We start from the raw sequence: 15,067 nt of genomic DNA on the forward strand, positions 1-15,067 counted from the left end.
GAACATAGTTTAGTTAATTCTAAACTTGTTCGCAAATAAAAGTTAATCCTTCTAACTTGACTTTTAAAATCAACTAGACACCTATTCTATATCTATATGATATGCTAACTTAATGATTTAAAACCTGAAAACACGAAAAACACCGTAAAACTGGATATACGCCGTCGTAGTAACACCGCGGGCTGTTTTGGGTTAGTTAATTAAAAGCTATGATAAACTTTGATTTAAAAGTTGTTCTTCTGGGAAAATGATGTTTCTTATGAACCTGAAACTATATCCAAAAATCATGGTTAAACTCAAAGTGGAAGTATGTTTTCCAAAATGGTCATCTAGACGTCGTTCTTTCGACTGAAATGACTACCTTTACAAAAATGACTTGTAACCTGTATTTCTGACTATAAACTTATACTTTTTCTTATAGATTCATAAACTTAAATTCAATATGAAACCATAGCAACTTGAACCACTCAAAACGGATTTAAAACGAAGAAGTTATGGGTAAAACAAGATTGGATATTTTTGCTTGTTGTAGCTACGTGAAAATTGGTAACAAATCTATATTAATCATATCCTAGCTAACTTATATTGTATTATACATGTATTCTAATATATTATGTAATCTTGGGATACCATAGACACGTATGCAAATGTTTTGACATATCATATCGACCCATGTATATATGTTATTTGGAACAACCATAGACACTCTATATGCAGTAATGTTGGAGTTAGCTATACAGGGTTGAGGTTGATTCCAAAAATATATATACTTTGAGTTGTGATCTAGCCTGACACGTGTATACACTGGGTCTTGGATTTATTCAAGATAATATATATCAATTTATTTTTGTACATCTAACTGTGGACAACTAGTTGTAGGTTACTAACGAGGACAGCTGACTTAATAAACTTAAAACAGTAAAACGTATTAAAAAATGCTGTAAATATATTTTGATCATACTTTGATATATATGTACATATTTGTTATAGGTTCGTGAATCGACTAGTGGCCAAGTCTTACTTCCCGACGAAGTAAATATATGAAAGTGAGTTATAGTCCCACTTTTAAAATATAATATTTTGGGATGAGAATACATGCAGTTTTATAAATGATTTACAAATTAGACACAAGTACATGAAACTACTTTCTATGGTTGAACGATCGAAGCCGAATATGCCCCTTTTACTTGGTAACCTAAGAATTAGTAAACCAGTCTACTAATTGACACGAATCCTAAAGATAGATCTATTGGGCCCAACAAACCCCATCCGTTATAGCTGATGCTTTAGTACTTCGATGTTGTTTTATCATGTCCGATGGATGACCCGGAATGATAGGGGATATTCTTATATGCATCTTGTTAATGTCGGTTACCAGGTGCTCACCATATGAATGATTTTTATCTCTATGTATGGGATGAGTATTGAAATATGAAATCTTGTGGTCTATTATTATGATTTGATAATATATAGGTTAAACCTATAACTCACCAACATTTTTGTTGACGTTTTAAGCATGTTTATTCTCAGGTGATTATTAAGAGCTTCCGCTGTTGCATACTAAAATAAGGACAAGATTTGGAGTCCATGCTTGTATGATATTATGTAAAAACTGCATTCAAGAAACTTATTTTTGATGTAATATATTCTTATTGTAAACCATTATGTAATGGTCGTGTGTAAACGGTATATTTTAGATTATCATTATTTGATTATATACGTAATGCTTTTTAAACCTTTATAGATAAAATAAAGGTTATGGTTGTTTTAAAAATGAATGCAGTCTTTGAAAAAACGTCTCATATAGAGGTCAAAACCTCGCGACGAAATCAATTTATATGGAACGTTTATAATCAATATGAACGGGACATTTCAATATTAAGTCTAAATTGCATAAATTTTCACAAGAAATACAGTAGTACACTTTATATAAACCAAAACACAAAGCATGCAACTCATAAAATTCGTATACCATGCAAACCCTAAAGAAGACTTCGATTAAGCATATCTTGAGCATACGATATCAAAATCACGCAAAATCGGAGTCTAAAATTAATAAATTTTCAAGATCTAGTCATATAAACACATTATAAGATCAGTACATAAACTCATTTAATCGATTTCATAACAATCAAATTCGGTTTTCATGACAAAGACAACAATCGAGCAAATTAACGACTAACGACAACTTTAATCGCAATCAATTGAGAACTAGACTCTTATACACTATGTAATTGATTAAAATCAGATCTAATAAGATTAGGGTTAGTGTTTATACCTTAAAACACAAATCAATTAGTACTAGCGTGTAGAGGACGATCAAAGGAAGCACTTTCGTGTTAAAGATTCAAGCAAACAAGCAATTTTCGATGGTGATTGATGAGGATAAAGATGTCGACTTTTTATAGGGGTTTGGGACTACCCAAATTTGTAGCTTTAGGTAGGAGGAAGGAAATAATATGCAGCTTATTTGTTTAATGAATAATTAGGGCTAGGTTTCCTTATATAGGTCCAATTCCACAAGTGGGCTAGAAAAACTAAGTAATGGACTCCCCTAAGAAAAGGATTTCGGCCAAGGGAAGTTCAAAAGGAATTCTTGAGCCTATTTTGACTAGCTAGATCATTCCTTGTATAGCCCGTTAGGTGTCGTTGGCCGAAAACGTAAACTGGAACGTTAAACGTTAATTTCTCGCGTTTTTAACCTATATAAATTCTAATAAATTGAAAGTATGTTTAAAACATAATAATTACATGAAATAATGATTAAAAGTGAAATACCATTCGTTTCGTTATTTTCTTGTACGCGCGTGGTCCGTTTCGAGTGCCGTTAACCGTACCGGATCTCCGGAACGTTAACTAGTCGTTGAAATGAATTCACCGAATTTAATTTACTAAATAAATAATAAATTAAATAAGGTTTTCATAAAGTCAATAATTATTAGAAATAATTATTTTATCGTTTTTCTGAGTTACGTAAACTGAAAAGCTTTTTAGGCGATTATCTTAATCGTGTCATTTTCTAGGTATTTCGCTATCCGAAACAAGTTCATCAATTAATATAACATATTAATTCAAGTAATCCACTAGGATCAAATATGAATTTAAATCAATCAAACACATAAATTTCTAAGTAATCAACGTTAAATATTTAACGGACAAGTAACGATAGTAACGGAAAAAGTCGGGTTGTTACATTACCCACCTGTTATGAAAAATTTCGTCCCGAAATTTTAGTGTACGCCTGCCGTAGTCGTCTCCTTGGGAAACAGTTGCGGATACTTTAGCCTCATCTGATCTTCACGCACCCTCGTGAATTCTGGCCATCTATTGCTCCGATCTTTTACAATCGGTATGTTGCTCTGCTTCATACGTTTGACCTTACGGTTCGTAATTTCAATAGGTTCCTCTACGAAATGAAGTCTACCATCAACTTGTATCTTTTCCAAAGGAATTACCAAACTTTCGTCCGATAAGCATTTCTTTAAGTTAGAAACATGGAAAGTGTCATGAACTTCACTGATTTCTTGTAGTAACTCTAGTATGTACGCTACCGGTCCAATTCCTTCGGTAATCTCAAACGATCCAATATACCTCGGACTTAGCTTGCCTCGCTTATCAAAACGCACTACAACCTTCCAAGGTGATACCTTGAGCATAACCTTTTCTCCAACCTAAAATTCTAAATCTCACCTTCAAATGTTGGCGTAACTCTTTTGAAGACTTCGCGCCGTTTTTAGTTTCTCTTGTATATGCGCGATCTTCTCGGTTGTTTCGTGTATGATCTAAGGACCAGTCAATTGACAATCTCCTAACTCAGTCCAACATACGGGTGATCTGCACTTTCTGCCATACAGTGCTTCAAAAGGCGCTACCTTGATACTTGTGTGATAACTATTGTTATAAGGAAGCTCTACTAATGGTGGATGTCTATCCCATCCAATTCCAAAGTCAATAACACACGCTCTTAACATATCTTCTAATGTTTGAATGGTTCTCTCACTTTGACCATCAGTCTGTGGATGGTATGCTGTACTCATGTCTAAACGAGTTCCCATGGAATCTTGCATAGCTTGCCAGAATCTAGATGTAAATCTACTATCTCTGTCGGAAATAATGGATAGCGGCACTCCATGTCGAGAAACCACTTCCTTTAGGTAAACCTGAGCCAAATTCTCCATCTTATCCATTTCCCTAATCAGTAGAAAATGAGCAGACTTTGTGAGATGATCAATGATGACTCAAATCGTATCATAACCTCCCACAGTCTTGGGTAACTTAGTGATAAAATTTATACTAGTATTTTTCCACTTCCATTTGGGAATCTCTGGCTGTGTTCGCAGTCCTGACGGTTTCTGATGCTCAGCCTTGACCTTAGCGCAAGTCAAGCACTTACCAACATAGGTAGCGATGTCAGCTTTCATGTTAGGCCATCAATAAAGTGCCTTAAGATATTGGTACATCTTGTCGGATCCAGGGTGAATAGAATACCTTATCTTGCGTGCCTCTTCTAACACTAGATCCCTTAATCCACCAAACTTCGGTGCCCAAAGTCTGTCGATAAATATCGGGTTCCATCGTCTCGAGTAATGAACTTCTTATCGATTCCTCGAAGCGATTCAGTAGCAATGTTCTCTTCTTTCAACGCCTCTAACTGTGCGTCATGTATCTGTAAAGTAAGGTTCCTTCGAATAGTCAAGTTCAATGCTCTAACTCGAATAGGCTTAACTCTCTCCTTCCTACTCAAAGCATCTGCAACTACATTAGCCTTGCCAGGATGATAGCAAATATCGTAGTCGTAGTCATTCAATAGCTCTATCCAACGTCTCTGCATCATATTAAGCTGTTTCTGGTCAAAGATATGTTGTAAACTCTTGTGATCGGTGAAAACAGTAAACTTAGTACCATACAGATAGTGTCTCCACATCTTCAGTGCAAAGACCACAGCACCAAGTTCTAAATCGTGCGTAGTGTAATTCTGTTCTTGTATCTTCAATTGTCGTGATCCGTAAGCAATCACTTTCGTACGTTGCATCAACACGCAACCAAAACCCTGTCGTGAAGCGTCACAGTAAACAACAAAATCCTCGGTTCCTTTGGGTAATGAAAAAATTGGTTCAGTCGTTAACTTCTCTTTTAACAACTGAAATGCAGCTTCATGCAACTCTGTCCATTCATACTTCTTAACCTTGTGAGTCAATACTGTTAACGGTTAGACAATAGTAGAAAATCCCTTAATGAATCTTCTATAATAACCGGCAAGACCTAAGAATTGCCGAACATGAGTTGGCGACTTAGGAGTCTCCCATTTCTTGATCGTTTCTATATTCGCAGCCATAAGTCACACTTCGAAAACTTCGCATACAGCTGCTCTTTCCTGAGCATCTCTTGTAGCAAACGAATATATCATGTTCCTTCTCATACATGAAATATACCAGAATATCGCCGATAAACACAATAACAAACTTGTCTAGATATGGCTTACACACACGGTTCATGAGATTCATGAACGCAGCCGGTGTGTTCGTCAATCCAAATGGCATTACGGTAAATTTGTGATGTCTGTAGCGTGTTCTAAACGCTGTCTTCGGTATATCTGTCTCTTTTACTCTCATCTGATGGTAACCTGACCTCAGATCATCTTAGAGTAACATCCAGATCCTTGCAACTGATCTAACAGATCATTGATTCTCAGTGGCGGGTATCTATTCTTGATACAAGGTCTCATAGATCCATCCTTCTTCCTAATAAAGAGCACAGGTGCTCTCCATGGTGAAGAGCTCGGTCGAATTAATCCTTTGTCTAAAAGCTCTCGTAACTTATTAGATAGCTCTTTCAATTCCGAAGGTGCAAGCCTATTCGGTGCACGTGCTACAGGCGTCACTCCCGGCATTCAGTCAATCTGAAATTCTACGTCTCTATGCGGTGGAAAACTTGATAATTCTATCGGAAGAACCTTAAGGAAAATTTCTAACGGTTGGGACATCTTCGAGTCTCTTAACTACTGATTCAACTTTGCTCACATGTGCCAGAATTGCGAGACATCCTTATCTCATGTACTTCTAGACCTTCGAGCAATTAATGTAACACAACGGTGTACTGATCTTCTCTCCATACACCATCATTGATTCATCTTCGGTAAAAAAAATTTGAATGGCCTTCTGGTCGCAACAGCCTCGGGTGTGTCGTTAGATAACCAGTCCATTCCAACCACAAGGTCAAATAAAGAAATATGGTAGTCCAAGTAAAATAATTTAACTCCAAACATCACTCAAGTAGATTTCTATTGTAATGGCTAGCCAATTGTCGGAAAAAGTACTGTTCAGTCCAGAAAGTTGTTATGAGCTTAACGGTACAGGCCTTTGCTTCTAATTTTAAAGGATTATGAGCAATCGTCGATTAAAGTTTGGGGTGAGATAGGGTGAGAGACGTTTACGATGGGAGTATATGATCAAACTTCTTAAAGCAGAACCTCCTTAAGCTGAAATGACATCAATTATGATGCAATTTATTCCCATTTGATAGTTCCATAGGGTTCACGTTGTCTAAGGCCGATATTGGATTCCAAATGTTGTGACAGAATTCTCTAACGATAAAGTTTCTATCGGCACCGATGATGACAGTATATAAACATTATGATTGCTGAGTAGGAACAGACTCGTGAAGAACTTCATCGATGTTGATGTTGATTGCAGGGTGAATTATCAGACTTGTCCCACATCGGTGGGAAAGAAGAACGAAATACACTTTATGAGGGAAGGTGTGAATACCTCTTCCGGTAGTCTAGTATTAGAAAGCAGAATCGTGAAGTCGCGGGTGGCTGAATGATAGGAAAGTCGGACGTTAAGTAGACAATATCTACTACGGATTTAGCAGACTGTTACAAGGAATTCATCCTCTAAAGATAAATCCGAAATGAGTCGTGATGCATAGTAGCTAGTAGTAAATCGTGGAGGTGCTAGTAGTGATGAGTAGTAATTAGTAATGGTAAGCAGTAATGGGTAGCATTAAGTAGCAACTAGTAATGTCAAGCAGTGAGAAAGTAGTGATCAGTCGTGACTAGCAGTGAGAGGCGGCGTTGAGTAGTAGTTAGTAATGACAAGTATTAAGGAGTAGTGGTATGAGATGATGAGTATGTTCTAGCAGTGTCTTCGTAGTTCCAAGTAGTGTTTGGTGGTGACGGACATTGTCAAGTAGTGATGAGTTGTGACATGATTACACGCTTCTTATAGGTTATAATAACAAATAAATTCGCACATTGTAAATTCCTACTCATAGTTGAGATTATACGGCTTATGCTATAAAAGGTATCTATCCAAGTAACCTACTTGACTCGCTCCCAATTTCTCATTTTGCAATGTCGGAACTTCTATATGAGTTACCGTAATGTAATCCCGGTCATTACATTACGCTATCTCACATATCCATTCGACATCACTCCATAAGTTCAAGATAGCGTAGTTAACTTAATGTTCTTAAGTGTCGCGTCGTGTGTACGTATGTGATTCGTGATATTATATATCTAGTCCAAGTCCATATCATTATGGGTATAGATGCATATATGCATGTGATATCTAATATGTAGCCCTACAGGTAGCATAGTAAAGCAAACAGTGCAAGCATGGCGTATAACAGTCATTCAAAGTACACGGCTATAGACTAGACCCACTAATGCGCCCTACGGTTAGCACACTAATGTATCCTAGTTCCCTATAGTCAAAGCTCTGATACCAAATGTAATACCCCGTCAGAATCCACTAACGGCGCATTAACTCTGGTCCCAATGCTTGGCTTGACTTCTACATGACAGCAATGTTCTACAGCGGAAGCAACTAATACCTGAGATAAAACATGCAAAACGGATCAACATAAAGTTGAGTGAATATACATGTTTAGTAAATCTTTTCGTAAGTTAGGCCACAAGATTTTCTTGGAAAACATCATAGGAAAAGTATACATTATCATGAGCACTTGATTATAAAGCTTTATGGCGCTACACCGATTAAGTGTACGAGTTTACCTTGTCATGGCGCTACACTGATTAAGTGTACGTGTTTATCTTATCATGGCGCTACACTGATTAAGTGCACGTGTTTATCTTATCATGGCGCTACACTGATTAAGTGTACATGTTTATCTTATCATGGCGCTACACTGATTAAGTGTACGTGTTTATCTTATCATGGCGCTACACTGATTAAGTGTACGTGTTTATCTTATCATGGCGCTACACTGATTAAGTGTACGAGTTAATCAAGCTATGAACTCATATGTATAGTCGTTTAAGTTACTTGTGCCTAATATTTAAAACATTTGTAAACACAGTTTAAGAAATAGTTTCAAAATCAGCATGTATCTCATCCCAAAAATGTTAAAGAAAATGGGACTGTAGACTCACCTTAGCAAAAGCACCTGAAATATCTTAGCAAAACGTACTGTAGTCGAACACTCTCGAACGAACAACGCAACCTAATCATGTAAGTCATCTTAAGTATACACATATAGGTCATACTATGTCAACCCATAGTATACGCAAAGTCCTAGTGCTCAGACTGACTCAACAAGCAAGTAAGAGTCAACTAATCCAAGCAAGTCAAAAAAAGTCAACCCTAAAGTCAACTCGGTCAATGTGGTTAACTAAAGTCAAACATCTCATTAGGTTATATAAAAATGATCAATAAGTCAAACCTAGGTCAAGTATCACTTTACAAGTCATAATTAAGCATATTGCACTTTTGCACCTTAAAGCATGCCTTAGAAATTCGTACGTCGTAGAAAGATCCAACTATAGATCATAGCACATAAATCATTAAATCATGAACAACTACAGATCATAACTAGACTTAAAATTGATTGCAAAAAGTCCAGCTAAAGCCTCATATGATAATTAAAAGTCAGAAGTCAGAAGCGATCAAGTCTGAGTTCATTACAGAAATTTCTGCTCGCGCGTCAGTTTTTAATCATTTTTCAAAACATATAGAAAATAGATTTTGAAAAATAGCCAATTGGTGTCATCTCAAAATATCTCAAAATTTATGTTATAAAATAATCAGAAGCATTGCATTAGCCAATTTGTATATTTTTGCAAATCTTTCAGACGCATCAGTTTTTAATCATCAACCGGACACATCACTTAGCATATATCTCATGGAAATTCACGTTATCGCAATTTTTCATACAAATGAAACATGTCAAGGAACACTTATACTAACATATTCCAGAAGATAAAAGTCTCAATCAATTGCTAGTTCACTCTAGCAATTTTTATGTAACTTTGAAAAACGATTCAGCTCACTTTAAAAACCAAATCTTTGTTTTGACATAACGGGAGCATAACATAACCTTTTGACGCAAATATTTAGTCTAAATTGAATAAATTTTTAAAATAAATACAGTAGTACACTTTATATAAACCAAAACACAAAGTATGCAACTCAGAAAATTCGTATAGCATGCAAACCCTAACGAAGACTTCGATTAAGCATATCTTCAGCATACGATAACAAAATCACGCAAAATCGGAGTCTAAAATTAATAACTTTTCAAGATCTAGTCATAAAAACACATTATAAAATCAGTACATAAGCTTATTTAATCAGATTCATAATAATCAAATTCGATTTTCATAACAAAGACAACAATCGAGCAAATTAACGACTAACGACAACTTTAATCGCAATCAATTGAGCACTAGACTCTTATACACTATGTAATTGATTAAAATCAGATCTAATAAGATTAGGGTTAGTGTTTATACCTTAAAACACAAATCAATTAGTACTAGCGTGTAGAGGACGATCAAAGGAAGCACTTTCGTGTTGAAGATTCAAGCAAACAAGCAATTTTCGATGGTGATTGATGAGGATGAAGATGTCGACTTTTTTTAGGGGTTTGGGACTGCCCAAATTCGTGGCTTTAGGTAGGAGGAAGGAAATAATATGCAGCTTATTTGTTTAATGAATAATTAGGGCTAGGTTTCCTTATATAGGTCCAATTCCACAAGTGGGCTAGAAAAACTAAGTAATGGACTCCCCTAAGAAAAGGATTTCGGCCAAGGGAAGTTCAAAAGGAATTCTTGGGCCTATTTTGACTAGCTAGATCATTCCTTGTATAGCCCGTTAGGTGTCGTTGGCCGAAAACGTAAACTGGAACGTTAAATGTTAATTTCTCGCGTTTTTAACCTATATAAATTCTAATAAATTGAAAGTATGTTTAAAACATAATAATTACATGAAATAATGATTAAAAGTGAAATACCATTCGTTTCGTTATTTTCTTGTACGCGCGTGGTCTTTTTCGAGTGCCGTTAACCGTACCGGATCTCCGGAACGTTAACTAGTCGTTGAAACGAATTCACCGGATTTAATTTACTAAATAAATAATAAATTAAATAAGGTTTTCATAAAGTCAATAATTATTAGAAATAATTATTTTATCGTTTTTCTGAGTTCCGTAAACTGAAAAGCTTTCTAGGCGATTATCGTAATCGTATCATTTTCTAGGTATTTCGCTATCTGAAACAAGTTCATCAATTAATATAATATATTAATTCAAGTAATCCACTAGGATCAAATATGCATTTAAATCATCAAACACATAAAGTTCTAAGTAATCACCGTTAAATATTTAACGGACAAGTAACGATAGTAACGGAAAAAGTCGGGTTGTTACAACCATATCGACGATGGTCTTATTTATTGCATCGGATGCGTCATTCTTTGAGCAGACAATTGCTTTTTGTTGAAGATCGAAAGCTGTTGGATGTTGCAGTGATTCACGATGATATATAAATGAGCTTAGATTTGAAAGGCTGTCTTCGTTGTCGGAGATGCTGTATTCATCGGGGATTTGTACCCGCCGGGCGTTCTCTGGATCTTGCTCATCAGGTGACCCTACTTGACCGTTCCCATTGCTAAGCAACCAGTCATAGAAATTAGAAATTTCTTTCTTTTCTAACAATGTTAGGCTAGGTCGTTGCAGCCGCATGTTTTCTGTGAGCGTAAAGAGCTTGAATTCTTGCCACAAATATGAGCTAGTAATGGAGGCATCCAGTATATCTTCATTCGACCCCTTTTTTTTATAGGCAGAGTTTGTTTGAAATCCCCGCCTAAAATAACAGACATAACTCCAAAAACGACATCATTTTTGTCTAAAATATCCCTAAGGCTTCGATCTAGTGCCTCGAAACACCGCCTATTGTTCATCGGTGCCTCATCCCACACGATTAGGTCAGTTTTCTGCAATAACTCAGCCATTTGAGTATTTTTCTTGACATTGCACATCGATTCATCAGTGAGAACCAATGGAAGTTTGAATCGAGAATGTGCCGTTCGACCTGATGGCAGAAGATGGGATTCAATACCAGATGATGCTACAGCAAGAACAATTTTACCCCTTGCTCTCAGTGCTGTAATAACCGCCTTCCATAAGAATGTCTTACCCATACCGCCATGCCCATAAACGAATATCAATTCAGTTGACTTAGCATACGAGGCCCGTGTAATTAGATCGTACATTATTTTTTGTTTCGAATTCATCATGCTTTCAAGTTGCACGCGTTCCATTTCAAGTGATTCCCGATCATAATTTTTCTCTTCCATAATCAACCGATTGGCAAGATCTAACAGGAGGTCTGGCGGCAATGAAGGCAACCCATACTCAGCTATTGACCTTGAACATTGATTTAAAAGAAGCTCAACCTCATACAAAACAAAATTATGGAGTTCTTCAGTATTTATATGCAATTTTGACATGTTCAAAGAAGCAGCAGCCCAAATAGAAATATCATCGGACATAAGTTTCCAGTGTTTTCCCCATAGATTCAATGGGTTTGTTACCGAACAGTACATCAAAATGTTTGCGAAAAGCTAGCGGAGCTCAGACGAAGACGCAGATACAGAAGCCTCTTCAAGAGCAGTTGACCATTCTTTATCATCACCAAGTAAGCCAATAGCCTCGCATGTCGATCGGTACGTAGAATGTACAATATTATTGACTGTTCTTATGTCTGCGAAGCTTTTGCAGCCCTTTTGATGCAAAGGAGCATTCTCAAGAAAAAAAGCCTCCCGAAACGCCAGATGTATATACGTTAACCTTCCAATACAAGGTTTCTTCAAGTTTGCCCTTTGTTTCCAACACTTGTTTCCATCATACTAAACAAACTCCAGAGGAAAATCTAGGTAAGTTAGATGGTGGCCTGCACTAAAAGAAGAATTATAATGAAGTCATTGAGTGAGTGTCGTCTTCTTCATTGGGTTCGTTTGAATAATGGATTCAAGCAGTTCACGAGCGTGAAATGTCAGAAGTTGCATATTTTCTAAATGCACGCCAAGAATCTGGACCGCTGGTTCACGATGATGTATCGGGAAATTAAATATACGCCAGCAAGCTTCATGAGGGCAAATAATGTGGGCGTCAATGAAATTCTGAATCTCGTTGATAGCCTTAGGAGCCTGTGATTGTTGAGCACCGGTATTGACCACATGCCTTGTTATGCGAGCAGCAACACGATCGGTTCCTTTTGACATGTACTTAAACAAATACTTGATGAGCATTGTCCAACCATAAAACTCAACGTTTATATGAGCATGAAAAGTTAGACATAGAAGCAGATTGTAGGGGACAACGTAACTATTATCAAGCTTCACCCCGCCTCTGGTGGTATAAATCCCAGTGTTACGCCGCCGATAGTGAGCGCGCCCATCAACTTCAAAATAAGTTTTGCTATTATATAATTTAGGGAACTTCTTTGAGCAAGCAGACAGTTCCATGCATGGTGCACTTGACTTTGCGAGGCCACAAGGACCGTGCATCATAGTTGCACAGATAACTGCATAGCCAACTGGATCAGTTCTAAGATCGGGTAACTCGGCTGATTTGTAGTCATCTATGCGCTGATTTATAGGAGACAATGGAGGCGAATGAACCCATAATAATGTATGACAATGCGGCAGACCTCGCTTCTGAAACTCGATCTTATAGAGGACTGAAACATCAAAAAGGAAAACATGAGCTAGGTTATCCATGCAATACAACACAGCAAAGATATGTGAATGTACATAAAATGGTATAAGTAGAAATAGTTTGAATAGAAAAATACCTCTTCTGAATACACCAAAAGGCTGTTATTCTTTTAAGAAGGTGACAAACTCTCCAACTCTTAGGTGGAAATACACGAGCAACAACATCTGCGCAATCCGAGGGAGTAAGGAGCGTGTATGGTTGCAAATACCGAGCGATCTCTGGCCATTTAACATTATAGGTAAATGTGATAAAAAAAACTGAGGATTTCCATATACTCTACAAATAGCAAGAGCATCCAAGTAATGACTACACATATAGCACGGCCCACCGGTAAATGAAGCAGAGAGTATCGTCATGCTACCAACATCTGCACCGATTTGGTCCCCCCTATCAATGGCATCGTACAAAATAGACAGATACTCATTTCGTATATCTTTTTTCTTATGACGTATGTAATCCATACTATTTAATTCAATGCTACAATAAACCGTAACTACATACTGCTGGAAAAGTCGCCCCATCCTAAGCATCAAGCTGTATACACCAAGCCTATCATGAATTTGAAAGCTGTAGTACATGTTCATAGTCATTTTTTTTCACGGCCAGCTGGCGAACCAGGAACATCCCGCAACTTCAAACCAAGACGGAACCCTGGCTTACCATAAAAGAACATCAAAGGGAATTGAGACGAAATGTACATGGGGTGAAGCTTTTTAATACGCCTTGGTACTTCACCCCTCAGCTCAACAATCACATCATAATCAGTGGTAGTTCGAGGACCACTATTAAAAACAATAGCGCCAATTGCTTTTGAGGCAGGTAATGCGTGTTGTCTAGAACCACTAACACTGAACAACCGCACGCAAAAAGTCGAAACCTCAGAATCCCGGCACTTGTCCCTCGCTGTACGGAACAATTTGACCAGTTCATTGTGCGTATCCAACAACTCAATTAACTGAGATACCACCGAACAACACAGATGGTTTGAATCCTGACCACCGAAATGAGACATTCTATTTTTAACCTCATGATCAGTGTCATAGATATAGAGCTGCAAAAACCTCGGTGGAACCCCCTGCTGAGGATACATGGAACCAATCTAGTGATAAATCTGACCGGATACTTTGAAAACGTAAGGCGAATGGCCGTCATTTATAATGTCGTCAATTTTTGCTCCATAAAAAGTAATGCTGAACATCTGGTTGTAAGCACGGATGTTATCGGTGAAGTCGCGAGAATCTAAAAGCTGTTTTAATAACAAAGGAGGTTCTTGAAATCGCGGTAACGAAACTCGTCCATTCTCACAGCAACGATGAGTTGTCTGTCTTTGAAATGTGTCTTGATACGTTCCCCACGCCAAAACAACGCGTCACGGTGTGTACATACACAAATGCAATCACCCAAATCATGATAGAAAGGCGAAAGAGCTGCACAAAAAAAAGGGTTAAAAAAGGCAGTGAAGAACCAAATACTGGAAAAAAATAATGCTAGCTGTTCCGGCGAAGAAATGTGAAAAAACAAAATTACCATGATTGGTAAAATAAACATGTAGTGCTCACCAAAGAAATAAGCACAAATTAGTAAAAAAGACAACGAAGTGTAAATAAAACAAACAGTTTATGTGACCCTTTAGTTTTTCGGAACCCGTAATCGTAACTTTAATTCTATATACTCAATTGACAAAAAATTAGTTCAACTTTTGTGACAATCGCTCCAAATCCATATGGACGAACACGTCATTCATCGATTTCATTGTGAGGTATTTGACCTCTATATGATACGTTTTGTAAACATTACATTCTTTTGAAAAGGCACACCATAAATGAATATTTAAATAAAAGGTTTTCGACATCTGATGATTTCTACATATAGACAATCACCGTAAATAATAGTTTACAATAGTACTTTCGTTGACAATGCAGTCAAAATAAGATATATGGTGATGATTTGGTGAATGCAACGTTTCCTTGAAAAATATGCCATGAAAGACTCCATGCACATAGCTTGTCTAACATATAAGCAAACAGCGAAAGACTTCTAGGGAACC

At 37.0% G+C, this 15,067-nt stretch overlaps 2 protein-coding genes across 2 annotated transcripts; both read right to left on the minus strand.

The window, feature by feature from the left end:
- Positions 1 to 10,466: 10,466 nt before the first annotated feature.
- On the minus strand, positions 10,467 to 11,792 carry LOC139870701 (uncharacterized). The gene is made up of 3 exons (XM_071858484.1): positions 11,188 to 11,792; positions 10,672 to 11,104; positions 10,467 to 10,511 (listed from the first exon to the last, which is right to left on the minus strand). The coding sequence occupies exons 1-3, from the start codon at positions 11,790 to 11,792 to the stop codon at positions 10,467 to 10,469; spliced, it is 1,083 nt and encodes a 360-aa protein (XP_071714585.1).
- A 72-nt stretch (positions 11,793 to 11,864) lies between these two features.
- LOC139870702 (uncharacterized) lies at positions 11,865 to 13,610 on the minus strand. Its single transcript, XM_071858485.1, has 3 exons — positions 13,229 to 13,610; positions 12,324 to 12,982; positions 11,865 to 12,149 (listed from the first exon to the last, which is right to left on the minus strand). The coding sequence occupies exons 1-3, from the start codon at positions 13,608 to 13,610 to the stop codon at positions 11,865 to 11,867; spliced, it is 1,326 nt and encodes a 441-aa protein (XP_071714586.1).
- Between the last annotated feature and the right edge of the window lie 1,457 nt (positions 13,611 to 15,067).

Source organism: Rutidosis leptorrhynchoides, chromosome 10 (assembly GCF_046630445.1).
Source record: "Rutidosis leptorrhynchoides isolate AG116_Rl617_1_P2 chromosome 10, CSIRO_AGI_Rlap_v1, whole genome shotgun sequence".
NCBI classification, from domain to species: domain Eukaryota; kingdom Viridiplantae; phylum Streptophyta; class Magnoliopsida; order Asterales; family Asteraceae; genus Rutidosis; species Rutidosis leptorrhynchoides.